The 15,348-nt window shown below is 43.5% G+C and overlaps 1 protein-coding gene across 4 annotated transcripts in view; it reads right to left on the minus strand.

The window, feature by feature from the left end:
• The window catches only part of Nedd4l (NEDD4 like E3 ubiquitin protein ligase), a 364,487-nt gene that overhangs the window by 232,006 nt on the left and 117,133 nt on the right, over positions 1 to 15,348 (minus strand). For all 4 annotated transcript variants that reach the window (XM_008855365.3, XM_008855364.3, XM_029557321.1 and 1 more), the window contains exon 2: positions 9,343 to 9,416. In XM_008855365.3, coding sequence (XP_008853587.1) covers positions 9,343 to 9,416 — 74 coding nt within the window. The remainder of the gene's footprint in view (positions 1 to 9,342; positions 9,417 to 15,348) is intronic.

The raw sequence follows: 15,348 nt of genomic DNA on the forward strand, positions 1-15,348 counted from the left end.
CTCTCTGTGTGTGTGTGTGTGTGTGTGTGTGTGTGTGTGCTAGTGCTCCACAGTACACATAAGCACACCTGCAGATTCAGTCTCATCCATAGGGACCAAGAGCCCCCACACTCGTGCCTGAATGCCATCCTAGAAGTGTTTGCAGTTGGGCAAGAGGACTTCAAGGTACTTGCAACCTGAGTCAAAGAAAGAATTTATTTTATGTGACATTTTTTTAAAGGTAAAGAAAAAATGAATATCTAATCCCTTGGGACAAAAAAAAATTACTATTTTTCAGTCTACATACATATTATATAATGCCAACACATCAACTCACCAATTAGTTGCTGGCCATTTGAGAGGAAACATATTTGACATTAGAGGATCAAAGTGCCCCCACAGAAACCCAAGAATCAGCCTTAGCACACTGGTAACATCATAATCAGATATGACATATCACCAACCCTGTCCCCAGTGTTTAAACTGAATTTGTTAAGCCTTTAAATCCAACTTCTAATATGCACGAAACAGGGGAGAAAGAACGTTAATTCATTGAGGATACAACCAAGAACCCATTAGATGTGCTATATAAACAGCCTATCTACAAGTCAAAGCAGGGAAAGGAGAGAAACCAGTCTAGCTTAGAGTCCAATAAACTGCTAATTAGATTCAATGGCTGAGTGATGGCTAACCTTGATTGTCAACACACCTGGGAAGAGGGAACTTCAACTGAGGAATTTCATCCATCAGAATGGCCCGTGGCCATGTCTATAAGGGAATTTTCTTGAGTGGTAATTGATGGAGAAGATCCTAACCCACTGTGGGTGACGCCACCCCTGGTAGGTGGTTCTGAATTGTACAGTTAGCTGAGCAGACGCATGGAGCAGGCCAGTAAGCCAGTTTCTCCATGGTCTATGCTTCAGTTCCTGTGTCTGGGTTCCTGCTTGCAGTCCTGCTCTGACTTCCCTCAGTGATGGATTGTGATTGAGTCAAATAAACTTATATAAGTCAAGTTATATAAGTCAAATAAACCCTTTCCTCCTGCATGTTGCTTTTGGTCATGGTGTTCATCACATCAACAGAAAGCAAACTAGAACAACACACTTCTCAGTCGAATTTTAACAGCCAAGCTATAAGAGGCATTTTAGAGACAGTTGGGCTGTTCAGATAATGGACAAGATAATAGTGTCCATTAGGCAATTACTTTTAATTTTGTGAAGATAGTTCTGTGGTTATATAGATATTACTTCTTGATTTTTAGAGATGTGGGCTACAATATTTAGGAGCTAAACATCATAATGGCTGTAATTCACTTTTAAATACTCTTGGGGGGAAACTGATGAAGCAAACACAGGAAAATATTAACTTAGATCTCGATAAAGGAGACCAAAGCAGGGGCACAGGGCTACAGGCCATTATTACATGGCATTAAAGCTGCATGATTCTTAATCACTAGGAACAAAGATTTTTGTTGTTGTTGTTCTATATGTTATACTTCCAAAGCCCTTCAGCCCACTTGTTTTGTTTTCAAACTAGCAGCTGCCAAAAGAACAAATGTAGTAACTCCGTCATGTCCAACTTCATTCTAGGGTCTCACCATACACAATGACCTGTGAAATGATGTCTTCCAGTCTTCTGTTAGAAAAAAAAAAAAAAAAAAAAAAAAAAAATCATGAAATTCTAGAGCTGGTTTGCTCTAGTGATCATTTTTAAGGAGCAGTTGTTGAGTCTCAAATTCATTTTCTGAAAATTCAAATGAAGAAGATTCCCAGGGAAAACAGTTGGTAAAACTGTAAAACTTTCATTAAAGTGACCTTCTTCATTTCCTGCTTATACCTACGACAAAAGGTGAAATGTCTAGAGATACAAATTTACCCGAAAAAGAACACAGTTCAAAACCTGCAAGGGTATCTTAAACTTAAAAGGAAAACTCACAGATCTTACTAGCAAAGCACATCTATTCTAAACCTAACAGTTGAAGATATTTATTCCCAACTCAAAAAGCATCTGTCAGTCACCATCAATTACAACAGACAATTGTTAAAACCTGATAACAAAGTACCAAATCAAACAACTCAGTTGTGAAAGAATTCTTAATGACCCATCCAGTATGTGAACACACACACTCCTCTCCAAGAGCAGCACCAGTCCGCCAGTCCATCACCAGAAAGAGCATGATCAGAAGTCACATGAATCTGGACTTAACCAGTCCTCTGCTAGCCTTTGGGCTGATAACAATCTCAAGCCTCCTCACCTACCAAATGGAGGCAGTTATTCTTGGGCCCAATGACTTTGTAAATAATTTTTGTTGAGGGCTCAAGGTACTGGCCCAACTCACAGCTCACAACTTGGTGGTGACTCTGAACATCATGACTTACTGAATCTTGCTTGCCTCCATTTCCTCATCTTTGAAGTGGGAAAACCCACAGTGCCTACTGCATAGAACTGCTAAGGGAATCAAGTGGACTCCTGTATGAATGATTCAAACAATGCCAGGGCTCTTCTTCCAGTCCCAGACAGCTATGGCTCAAGTGTGTGTATAGCCAATGCCAAGAGGCATACCACACATAAGCAAACTCCCATCATGGATATTAATCTCCAAGGTAGACCTCAAATTCTTCACAGACTGTACCTTTAGCTAATCCCAACAAGAGTTTGAAGAAGTTGCAGGCCAATGTCGCCCAGCTCACAAATGCTCATACTAAGCCAAGACCCTCGTAAGCCCAATAAGTCATCTACAAGATGGAACAACTGGTCAACATCACCACCACATGCTGTGTAAGGTGCTCATGCCCACAGCACCCAGAGTCCTCGACTCTGCTGGCTATAGGCCAAAGCTCAAACTGAGGTCCAAGTCTAGCTGTAACTGTTGTTCTTGGGCTCAGGGTACCAGAGGTGTAGACAACCCCTCCCCCCGAAGCTCCCAAGTAAAGACCTCTGATTACTAGCACGAAAACACTAGCAGACTTGTGTGACCACTAGCCTGTTGCCTGTGTGGGGCTAATGTCCTCATGTGCTGTATGTGTAATAAGCATGAGATTCTATGACTCACTACTCTCCTACCTCATGCCCACATACTGCTTCAGCACAATTCACTGTGGTGAAGCAGCAGGACCTGTCCCTGCCCCACCAGAAAATGTCCACAAAGACTCCTGGGTAAGGTGAGCGGCCTAGTGATGATCAGGTTCCTAATGCTGCTTCTGCCTTGGTTCCTGTTTGATGCCTGGTCTATCACCTCCATTTTTGTGGGATGATGGCTAAGTAGAGACCCACAACATCTGTGTGCTCCTTCATCTGTCACTTGTGTTTTGGCTCTTTGCTGATCCTTAATGCTAGGAGGTTGCTACAGGACCTTGACCCTCCATTCCCAGCATAGCTTGGACTCAGGTATCCAAACAGAAACTTCTGGAATCTAGCCCTCAGAAGTTCAGCAGAAAGAAAACTCTAAGTATAAATCAAATCAAGTCCACCGTTTGCACTGTGTCTTGAGTTGCTCAAAATTTAGGCACAGGGAAGACAGGAAGGGACCTGCTGGAGATTTGGGACAGATGAAAAGACCAGCTAGCTGAGTGCTGGAAGCCAAGTCATCAAAGGTGCCAGCCAAAGGGGTTGGGGAAAAGCTCAGACAGTAAAATGCTTGCCATGCACATTTGAAGACCTGAGTTCAATCCCCAGAACTCAGGTAAAAGAAACTGGGCATGGTGACACACGTTTGTAATCCCAGTGCTGGGGGGGGGGTAGATACAGGTTCCCTGAGGCTCACTGGTGAACCAGACTGTTCCACTCAGTGAGCTCCAGGCCAGTGAGAGATTCTGTCTCAAAAACCAGAGAGAACTTCACTAAGGAATGCCACGCATGTGTGCATTCTCATAAAGACACCAGTGAGGCCAAGATGGGGTTGCAACCCTGGGGCAGACAGCTGGAACAAAGGCTGAGAAAAAGCCAGGCTTGCAGGTGCCTGCTTAGAACAGAGCTTCGCCTTTACTGGCATCTTACATGTCCCTCTGATTTTCTAAAGGCTTACATCATCTTTTGTCCAGGTCTGTTTTCAAAACTGTTTTGGAGCCAGGGTATGGTAGTAGATATGTGGGACACAGAAGCAGGACAATTAGGACTTTAAGGCTAGCCTGGGGTCAATTGAAGATAGCAAGACCCTGTCTCAAACAAACACAATGCATTTTGAAAAGAAAAGAAAATCACATAGCATTTCTTTTTCATTGTGCAGAAACTAAAGGCTAGATGCCTGTGACCTTAGGTGACCAAAGTCTCAATTTACATCCTATGTCCTGACATCCCATTCCATGTAGTGCTGATTCCAGGCAGAAGTGTCCCAGTTTAGATGAAGGATTATGTGACTGTCCTTTTACAACCTCCTATGGCTGGCAGGGAAACCCCCACCTCTAAGGTTGCCACTCTCCATGTGGGCCATTTGCTCTAATGCTCAGGTGGGGCCACAGCTCAAACAGCCAATGTGCTTTGAACAAAGAGTCTTTTAATAGACTTAGCCTTGGCTGGAGGGAAGATGGAAAATGATCTTGCATTCAGTGTTGAATTGTGGCCAAGAGAGCAGAAAAGGAGAAGGGCACTTCAGAACGGGCCTTTCAAGGGAGCACTGAACAACTCGAGCTGAGGGAGTCCAAACCATGGGGGCTTCACCAACTGCAGGCCTTACACAGTGCTTCACACAGCCTTCATCACCACTTCAGAAAGGCAAAGAGAAAGGAGTTACAACATTCCTCCACATACCCCAGGTCACCACGCAGGCCAAGCATCACATTCTGCACCCCCAACACACACACACACACACACACACACACACACACACACACAGAGAGAGAGAGAGAGAGAGAGAGAGAGAGAGAGAGAGTTACCCCTTCCTACCTCAGGCCAAGGGGCCCAGGCTACTCCCTTGGAGAAAAAGATGTTAGAGCCTCGAGGACACAGATCTCTGTCTTAGAAAACATCTATGCCTTCGAGATTTCTACCTCATGAACTCATTCCTGTTGCACAGAAAGGATTCCAACTCCTACACAGCCTTCTTTCTACGAGAGACACAAAGGTATTCAGTGAGGCACAGGGAAAGGAATACTCGGGACAGCCTGGGAAGGTGGTTGGATACTTGCTTGCCCAAGGCTCTGAAGAACACAATGGATGGCAGGGAACAGGACAAAAAGCCTCCCATACTTAGGCTTGTGATCACCACCTTATAACATCTCAGAGCTTGCTGACTAGTTACTATGGGCTAATGACATCATACAAACATGCTATGACACTGGTGGTTTGGAAGGATGTGCCTAAGGTCACACGGAGAGAGAATGTAGGTTGTCAGGAAAATAAAAAGCAATGAGACAAGATATAAAAAACAACCAAACAACAACAAATGCAACCAAACAAACAAATGAGGGAAAATTGAAGGGACTTTGGAAGTAAGAGGAAGATGAAGACTCTAGCCAGTCAAGAATTTCAGCACAATTAACAACAGCATTTTCTGTGGTGGTTCCCTACATAGAGACAATGTTCCTTTTATATTGATACTTCAAAGAAGGATGGGAAAATAGCAGTAAGCCATGCTTAAGGCCTTAGCATAGATGACCAAGAATGGCTTTTCTCCTTTCTCAGCAATTTGTTGGAGCTCTCACAAAGAAACCCCATTTACAGTAAGAGACATACCTTTACCCCCATGTGCATCACTTGTGACCCATGGTTTTACCTTATCAGGTTGTAATCCTATCTAAGGCACCTCAGGAACCACTCTATGATCTCATTTACCAAGAAGCAGAAACAGGAGGAGGGAGAGGAGGGGAGAAATTCTTTAGAAACTCTTTGAATAATGTAACTTCAAGGACCCCAGTCTCATGCTGGGCATGTACTACATATACCCCCCTGTTGAAATGTTTGTTAAACTATCTTCTTAATAAACTCCAATTCCAGGGCTGGTGAGATGGCTCAGAGGGTAAAGGCGGCTGCCACCAAAGCTGATGATCTGAGTTCAATCCCTGAGACCCACACGATGGAGGAGAGAACAAACTCTGACCAAATTGTCCTTTGACTGCCACAAGCCTGCTATGGCAGACATGGCACAAGTGGTACATGCACAAACAGTAAATAAATAAGTTAAGAAAAAAAGTAATTAAACACCTACTCCATCTGAATTCTTTTCTGCACTACAATCCAGAATCCCAGCTTCTTCTGAGTAAAGATCTCTGAAAAAAATTCCTGTGGCTGCTGCAGGTGCCAGTGTGGCACTGATTCTGCAGTCCAGGGCCCACTGCTGCTGACAGCAGGCGTAAGGGCCGACAGTGAGATGCCAACCTGGCATATCCTTCAGATTTGGCAAACGGGTCCTTAAAGAACTGTAGTAGCAAGAGCCAGCTGGTACCTGGGGGGTGGGCATATTCCTATTTATTGCCCTAAGGAAATGAAGAAGCATTCATTTCTCAGAACTGCTCCATTAGGCTACACTTTCTTTCTTTCTTTCTTTTTTTTTTTTTGTCCTTCTAATTCACATTTTCCTTTGTACCCTTGTCCCTAAAGAAATGTTCCTATTTTCATACAAGTAGTAAAAATTTAGGGCTGAAATTTACTTGGTTCTAAGACTCTGAGCCTGATTTCATTACAGTTTTAACAGCAGGTTTTAACAGGCTGAGAAACAGAATCACAATCAATTTCATTTTTTAGGAAGAAGTTTGGCTAAAATAAAACAAAAACTCAATCAACTTTAAGAGACGTTAGCCATTTTCCAAATCCAGCTTCTTTCTAATCTAGAGATTTACTGGTAAAGAATAAAAACAACAGGTGTTTTGGCTTAAGAACACAACCTACTAGATGCTGTATTATTTTGTTGTTGTTGCTGTAGTTGTTGTTTGGGGTCTTGGTGCTCTATCTGTTAAGTCACGGAGAAAGACACAAGATGAAAGAGGCCTCTGTCCTGTAATTTCTAATTTAGTGATAGAAACAAGTGAAGAAGTACTAGAGAACCTCCAAATAATACAGCAGCAAATGCCAAAAGGATATTTTGTCTGTTATGGCAGCTAAGAGGGATTAAGAAAGGAAAGATGGGCCGGTGAAATGAATGGCTCAGAGTAAAACTCCTGGCAGATAAGCCTAATGGCCTCAGTTTGATCCCCGGAACCCATGTAAAAGGTAGAGAGAACCAACACCACAAAGTTGTCCTCCGGCTACCACATGAACACCATGACATGTACACACACACACACACATTAATAATAATAATAATAATTTTTAAGGAAAGACATGTGAGCTGAATTTTTGAAGTTTGTGGAAAAAGCAGGATATGAGGTTGGGTTTTGACAAGAATGGAATTTCAGAATTCCAGGAAATGGGGTCATTTCAGGTGGGTAGGGATGGACTGCTATCAGTACCTGGAGAAGACATTTAGACACTCAGACACTCATGGTCTCTGGGACACACTAAGAAAGCTAGCTTTTCATTAGTTGTTTGAGACACACACAAGAATAGGAACTTCTTAAAAGAGTTCACCAGTATTTGTTTCAGGTTTGGTTTTTTGGTATTTTCTCTAGGTGTCATCCTAGAAACTTACACTATCTTTAATAGGCAGAATTCAGTGACACTTAATGTGTGGGAGGTCAGACGACAGGAATGTGACACCCACTGGCAGCTGACACACTCAGAAAGCTAGCTTTTCATTAGTTGTTTGAGACACACACAAGTATAGGAACTTCTTAAAAGAGTTCACCAGTATTTGTTTCAGGTTTTGTTTTTTGGTATTTTCTCTAGGTGTCATTCTAGAAACTTACACTATCTTTAATAGGCAGAATTCAGTGATACTTAATGTGTGGGAGGTCAGACGACAGGAATGTGACACCCACTGGCAGCTCAGGGATTCGCTGGGGTATGTGGAGAAGACAGCTAGTTACATGGAAAGAGACCTTGTTTCAGGATCTCCTGAGTCAGGCAGAAGTACTACCATAAGAGGGGTCCTAGGACCACAGCACAGGAGATCAACAGGAAGCAGTCAGGAACCAGATGTGATGAATCCTCAGCAGTCACGTCAGCCCTGGGAATGGGACAGTAGGCTGTCTAGTCTTCCAACACTCTTCCAACACTGCTGACTTGTGTGACCTCAGAGAGTGGTTGGACCTTCCTGGATTTGCATGAACTATCAGTCATTAAGATTTGGACATCCCTAGCTCTCTCCTTGGTCAAAAACTCAAGAGCTCTGTTCTTCAAAGCCTGGAACAAGTCCTTCCCCTAAGTTGTTCTATCCTCACCCTGACCCTGGTCCAATAATGCAATGTCACACTCCAGAGAGTGCCAATGGAGCCAAACAGTGGTTTAAAGGTCTAGGAATAATATCAAGTCAAGCACCCAAAAAGCTCAGCTGCTGCCTGGCAAGTGCTTTGAAATGTGACAGCAATCACCAGCATCATTGGTGTCACCACATCCCTGCATTCAGACCACACACATCAAGGAAACCCAGTTCTAGGGACAAAGTACACTTTTATGCCCCCCTGCCCCCGTTAGGAATTCAAAATTCAAAGCACAAAACAAAACCCAGAAGGCCACCCCTCAGTATCTGTGGAGAACTGGTCCAGACCTCCCACAGATGCCCAAAGCTCAGATGCTCATGTCTCTTAAATAGAATGATATGGTGTGGTTCTTGCATATAACCATAAATCACTTCAGTATTTCCTATGATACCTAACCTAACCCAAATATTGTATAAGCCATTGTTGTACCATATTGTCTGGGAAATAAAGAAAAGAAGGAAAACAAAACAAACTATGTACATGTTCAATACCAACATCACTTTTTTGCCCAAGTTTCTCTGACTCAAGATTGACTGAATTCATAGATCTGGAACCAGCAGATATGTAGGGCCTGCTGTATTAAACACAGCCATATTCCCAAACTAGGGGAACAGAAAACCACACCAGAATCAAATTTATTCATGCAGTGATCCCACATGAAGGGGAGCTGATTAACTACCGTGGTGATGCAGTTAGATACCCATGCAAATAACACCCATGGCCAGCTGTGTCATGGTCATCAGGCACCAACCAACCTCTGCAGCGGCTCTGCAAAAGTGCCTCAGGTTGTCCAGATCCACACCTAAGTTTGAAAGGACTAACCAGGCCTTCTGAGTCAGGCCTATAATCTTAGCAGTAAGGAGGCTATGGCAGGAAGATCACAATTTCAAGACCTGTCCAGGCAATTTAGAGAGCCCCTGTCTCAAAATAAAAAGTAAAAAGAGGGCTGAGGACATGTCAGTTATGTGCTTGCACAAAGCCCTATGTGCAAGCCCCAGAACACACACTCCCCCCCCACACAGGAAGGTTATTAAGTTCTCCAGAAGCCCAAAGAAAACCAAAGCAAACATACCTGGCCCCAAAGATGTCCTTTTTGGCAAGATCAATTCCAGAAACAACTTTTACTCTGAGAATACGGGATTCTCCCTGTTAAGGAGTTAAAAAAAAAAAACAAAAAACAAGGTTATAAACTGATCCTCAATGGATAGTTCGCTCACCCCCAAGGTTCAAATCAATGATTTCCACTCAGCCCAGCACCAGGATATACTTCAGTTCCTGCTCAGGCAACTCTTGCTCATAGTCAAGCTCAAAAAGTAACTGCAGCTCTACAGCACTAATGCTCTAGTCAGGCACCGTGGCCCCTGCCTACAAACCCAGCACTCAGGAGGCAGAAGTAGGAATGTATCCCTGCAGCTGTCTTGTTGCCCTAACTGATTTGATAAGTTCCAGGCTAGTGAAAGATGCTGTCTCAAAAAAACAAAACAAACAAAAATCACGGTGGATGGTGTCCTGAGAAACAACACATAAGTTAACCTCTGGCCTCTGCATGCACACACATACACCAAGAAACGAGATGTTAAGATTCCCAAATTGAAGTATCCTGGTTAATGAAGTCTAAGTTTAACTCTAGGTGTGCTGGATAGCTTTAGTGTCAACTTGACACACCTGGGTTGACGGAGCCTCAATTGGGGAATTGCCTCTATTGGACTGGCCTGTGGCCATGTCTGAGGGGTATCTTCTTGATGAGTGATGTGGGAGGGCCCAGCCCACTGTGGGTGGTGCCACCCCTGGGCAGGTGGGCCTGTGTTGCATAAGAAAGCAGGCTGAGCAGGGGCCAGGGGGAGTAAGCCAGTAAGCAGCGTTCCTCCATGGCTTGTGCTCCATCCAGTTCCTGCTTCCAGGTTCCTGCCCTGAGTTCCTACCTTGGGCTCCCTGATGAACTGTGACCTGGGAGTTGTAAGCTAAATAAACTCTTTCCTCCCCAGGTTGGTCGTGGTCAGAGCATTTTGTCATAGCAATGAAGAACAAACTAAGACACTAGGTAAGTTGTTAACATTGATTACTCCTGATACTTGAGGAAAATATTTCCTAGTACCAAGAATACAACCACACAGATAGCGCCACCTAGGTAAACAACTCTCATCAACCAAGTACCAATATCAGGATAAATAATTCTCCTTTTGAGTATATTTTGTAAGTGTGGCTGGGGATAGAATGGAAAGAAGTTTTATATATAAAATATTTCTTGAAAGCCAGAGTACTAGGAGCTAGAGAGCACTGGTTGCTCTTGGAGAGGACACAGGTTCAGTCCCCAGTACCCACATGGCAACTAACAACCATCCAACTCCAGTTCCAGGGACTGATGCCTTCTTTGGGCCTCTGCAGGCATTTCACACATGTGGTGTACTTACATACATGCAGGCAAAATGCTAATACACATAAAACAAAAAATAACAAAGGGTGCTTTTCAAAATATGGTATTCAGGCAAAAACAACTCCTTAGTTTCAATAAAAAGTAATCAAAAGCATCAGTCTGAATGACAACTTTCTCAAAGCAGTTAATCAACTGTTGGTCATTTGGTCATTCAGTCAATCTATCACCCACTTCTTCACTCATTCCTCTATTGCTTATGCATCTCCTATGCACTCGACAGTGAATTTGGTCTTTAAACATAAACAGCAGCATGCTCTTGGGTCTAACAAACACCATCAGTATAGGACTCTGTGACAGCAGCATGCGAGGGGCGTGGGTGGGAGAAGTACTAAGGGCTAGGACATTCAAGATAGATGAGATGGTTTAAAGGAGGTGACTGACACCTGGTCACAATAAGTCTCACTTCTGAGTTTGTATCACTGTTAATATAACCTGAAATACAAGATTGTGTTCAATATACAAAGGTAACAAATCAGGTGGTAAATGGGAGAAACACTGGGTCTGAGTTAGTGACTTCAGAGTTAGTAGCATAGAACTGGTAATTGGTACTGATAGCCGATAGTCTATAGAAAGTTACCCAAGAAGAATAAGAAGAAATAATGACTAGGGTTGGAGCCCTCGGAACACAAGCATGGAGCAGCAAGAGAGAAGTAACCAAAAATTCTTCTGTCCAGTATATATAGTCAAGATCTATGTGAGAGGAAGAAAACCCTACATGATCATGCAATATTAAAGGAGAAAAAGACGGGGAAAAGAAAAACATGAAGGTTGGACCTTTATAATTAGCCACAGATCACACATACAGAAAAGCAACTGGAACATGTGGCTGAGATAATTTCACTTTAGGATTCTTCCATCCATCCATCCATCCATCCACCCATCCATCCATCCATCCATCCATGCCTTCATCCCTCCCTCCTGCTCTCCCTTTCTGATGCAGGGCTACCCCCACATGAATCCAGTAGGGGATGCGACCATGTAAAGTAGTCTTTCTCAACTCCTTTCTTCTTATGGGCTGGGGGCATAGAGCTCAGAGTTCAATCCCAGGCATCCCAAACAACAATAAATAGGCACGAGCTCACATTTAACAGCCCTAAAGAAATGACTATGAGAGGCAATGCAACTCCAGACCTGTCAAGGCCACCAGGCTGCGTTAACAACAGTGTTTCCCCATGTGTTTACCTAGTGCTCTACCCTGGTGCTCTGAGTGCTGCTGGGATTGTTTTGACCTGGCTGTTGTATACTCACAGACCAGGGGGTCAAGAATTCTTTCACACATGATGTTCTGCAGGTGGCGGATTTTCTGTTTCGAACCAAGTTGTACTTTGCTACTCATCACGTGATACTTCTCATGGTCTGTTCCTACTGAGATATGTCACAGTGAAACTATTTTTTTCATATAGATCAGAATTTGACAGCACACCTTTGCAGAGTGTGTATACCTGAGATGAGTGTGTGACCCATTAGTGCCCAAGGCATAAAAACTGAGAGTTCTCTATGTTGCCGAATGAATGGGGTTCGGATCTGACAAGAGGGATGGGTAATCAGAACAAATGGATGATGGGATTGCTGAAGTGGTTAGTTTTTATTGCCTACTTGACTCAACCTAAAGTCTCCTTGAAAGGAGGAAACTCAATTGCAGAATTTCTTCCATTAGACTGGCCTGTAGGCACACCTGTGGGACATTCTCCTGATTATCAGTTGATGTAGAAGGGCAATGCTAACCTAGGCAGGTGGTCCTGGGCTATAGAAGAAATCTACCTGAGCATGAGCCAGTGAGTGAGCCAGGAAGCAGCATTTTCATGGTTTCTGCTTTAGTTTCTACTTGAGTTCCTGCCCTGATGTCCCTCAACTGTGGCCTGGCAGTATAAGCTAAAATAAATCCTTTCCTCCCCTAAATTGCTTTGGGTCATGCTTTATCACAGAAACAGAAAGCAAACTAGAACAGGGAGCCTCAATACAAATACTAAAGGCAGCACCAAATACAACCCTGTTGGGGTGGGGGATGTGGGTGTCTGAGGACATCACCACAGGTGGACACTGTTAAAGGAGGGATCAAATCTGCAGGTCAATCCGGGTACTACTAAAGGACCTCCTGGCAGCAGGAAGGGCAAAAGAACCCTGAGGCAGAGGAACTGGATTTCTGCTGCTGTGAGTACTGATTATGCCCAGCTCAGACGTGGCTGTGGCTGTCTGGGCCTGTGACAGATGTAGGAGATAAAGGGATCTAGGATGGAGAGCAAGGGACTGTCAATCACACACTGCAGAACAGAAGATAAGCATGCTGATAAGAAACTGCTCACCTCCCTCTCAGAATTTTCATAAATTCTGGGTAGTTTCCATAATTTTCAAAAGTCCCAATGTAGCACAGATTATGTGATAGACGATTCAACCAAACTGTACCTGGGTCTGAAGAATAAGGATGAGCCCATCTCCCATCTGGGGTCCCTGTGCTTACATAAACATTGGGTAAATAGTCCTATATGGGCAGCCTACACCCTAAAGCAAGCAAAATCAAGGAATATTTATATGAATAAATGGGGGGAAATAAACTGAAATAAAGGGATAATTGGAATTTTCTAAGGGAAATCAGTTCTTTCTCTTAGTAAATGTGAGCACCTGTTCTGAAATCAAAAGATACAACAAGAAGATGCCAAGGCTAACTGTTCCCTGCAGCCAGCCGACCTTCCAGCACTGCAGAGACCATTTCTTGAACAAAAGTTTGTATTACAGGAGGGCTCAGAACCCAGCAGTGGCTTTCTAAAGGGCAAAGGCAGTTTTTCTAAATCCCTTAAAATTTCATACACACCCGTTTTATTCAACAAGATCTCATTTAGAAATCAATTCTTTAAAAGAAGAAAATCTGGGGCTGGAGAGGTAGCTCAGTGGTTAAGAGCACTAGCTGCTCTTGCAAAGCATCTGGGTTCAGTTCCTGGCACCCACATGGTGGCTAATTGTTCATAATTCCAGTTCCAGGATCTTTGACACCCTCGCTGGCCTCCATGGGCATTGTATGATACAGGTGCACTTAAATACATGCAGGCAAAACACTCATACCCATAAAATAAAAATAATAAACATTTTTTAAAAAGAAAAGCACAGATAAGGGTCAGGGAGATAGCTCAGTGGGCAAAAGCACATGCGACATCAAGTGTGAGGATGTGAGTCAAATCCTTGCAACCCAAGTAAGGGCAAGTAAGCCCATGTCTGTGATCCCACAGCAAGATGGGAAGTGGAGACAGGAGTACCCCCCATAAGCCCATAGGTCAGCTAGCCTGAGGTATGCAGTGCCAAGTAACAACAAAAGGACTCTGTCTCAAACAAGGTGGTAGGTGAGGACTGATACTCAAGGTTGTCCTCTGACCTCCACATGTGTGCCATGGTACACATATACATGTACATACACACACACAAACACACCACACACATACATATACCAAAAGATTTTTTTTTTTTTGGTCTTTTTGAGGCAGGGTCTCAGTGTAGCCCCAGCTGTCTTGGAACTCACTATATAGACCAGGCTGGCCTTGAACTCACAGAGATCCCGGCCTCTGCCTCCCGGATGCTGGGATCAAAGGTGTGTGCCACCACACCCGTCCCATACCAAAAGATTTTAAAAGTCTCCAGCCCTAAAAGTCACAGATAAGTACAAAAACAAGCAAAATTATGTAAAAGGTTTATTGACAAACCATGTTTTCATATGAAAAAAAAAACCTACAAGATCCTCTAGACAGCTAGTTACATATGATGAGTTATAATACTAACAATAATAATGTGTAAATACAATGTGTAACAATAATAATGTGTCTGAAGAGATGGCTCATGTGAGCACAAGGATCTGAGCTAAGATTCCTAGCACCCTACATCCACATGAACAAAAGCAGTGCATGCCTGGAATCACAGTGACAGAAAGGTAAAAACGGATCCCCAGGGCTCGCTGGCTTAGCCAATTCAGGTCAGTCAGACCACTAGTCCCAGGTTCAGGAAGAGATTCTGCCTTAAAAAATAAGGTGAAGAGTGATTCAGGAAGATACCTGACATCGATCTCTGGTTTCCACACATGCACACACAGAGATGAACATGTTCTCTCTCTTGCTCTCAAAGTATTGTGGTATTCTTTCATCCAATAAGAACTGAGTACCCGGCATGTGGCAGATATGGTATCTGGGAACAAAGATGTAAACAAGACAGAGTTCTTGCCTCACAGAACCCACAGTCTAAAAAGGCAGAAAGACCGAATGTAAATACACAATGCAAACAAGTGACACAACTTCTGAAGGCAGTAAGTGCTATGGAGACAGGCAGTGAAAGCAAATGACCAAGGAGGGGGTGGACAATGTACAGCCAATGGTCAGGAAAGGCCACACTGCAGAAAAAAACATCTGAGCGGAAGCCTAGGAGGCAATTTTGGGGTTAGGTGGGGAGCTTCAAGAAGGGCTTGATAGCAAGCCCAGGGACACAGGGACAGGACACAGAAGAGAGTGCCCTGAAGGGCAGTGTGCTGTGATGGAGTCAGAGACCAGACAGGCAGCCTTGGAAGAGAGTGGACATTATGCCAACCATTCTAAAAGAAGCACTAAAAAGCTTTAGGCCTGGATGATGACAAACATGACTTCAGCTTCTCAAAGAACTACTATGGAAATT

Source organism: Nannospalax galili, unplaced genomic scaffold (genome assembly GCF_000622305.1).
Source record: "Nannospalax galili isolate Female #2095 unplaced genomic scaffold, S.galili_v1.0 scaffold567, whole genome shotgun sequence".
Lineage (NCBI taxonomy): Eukaryota > Metazoa > Chordata > Mammalia > Rodentia > Spalacidae > Nannospalax > Nannospalax galili.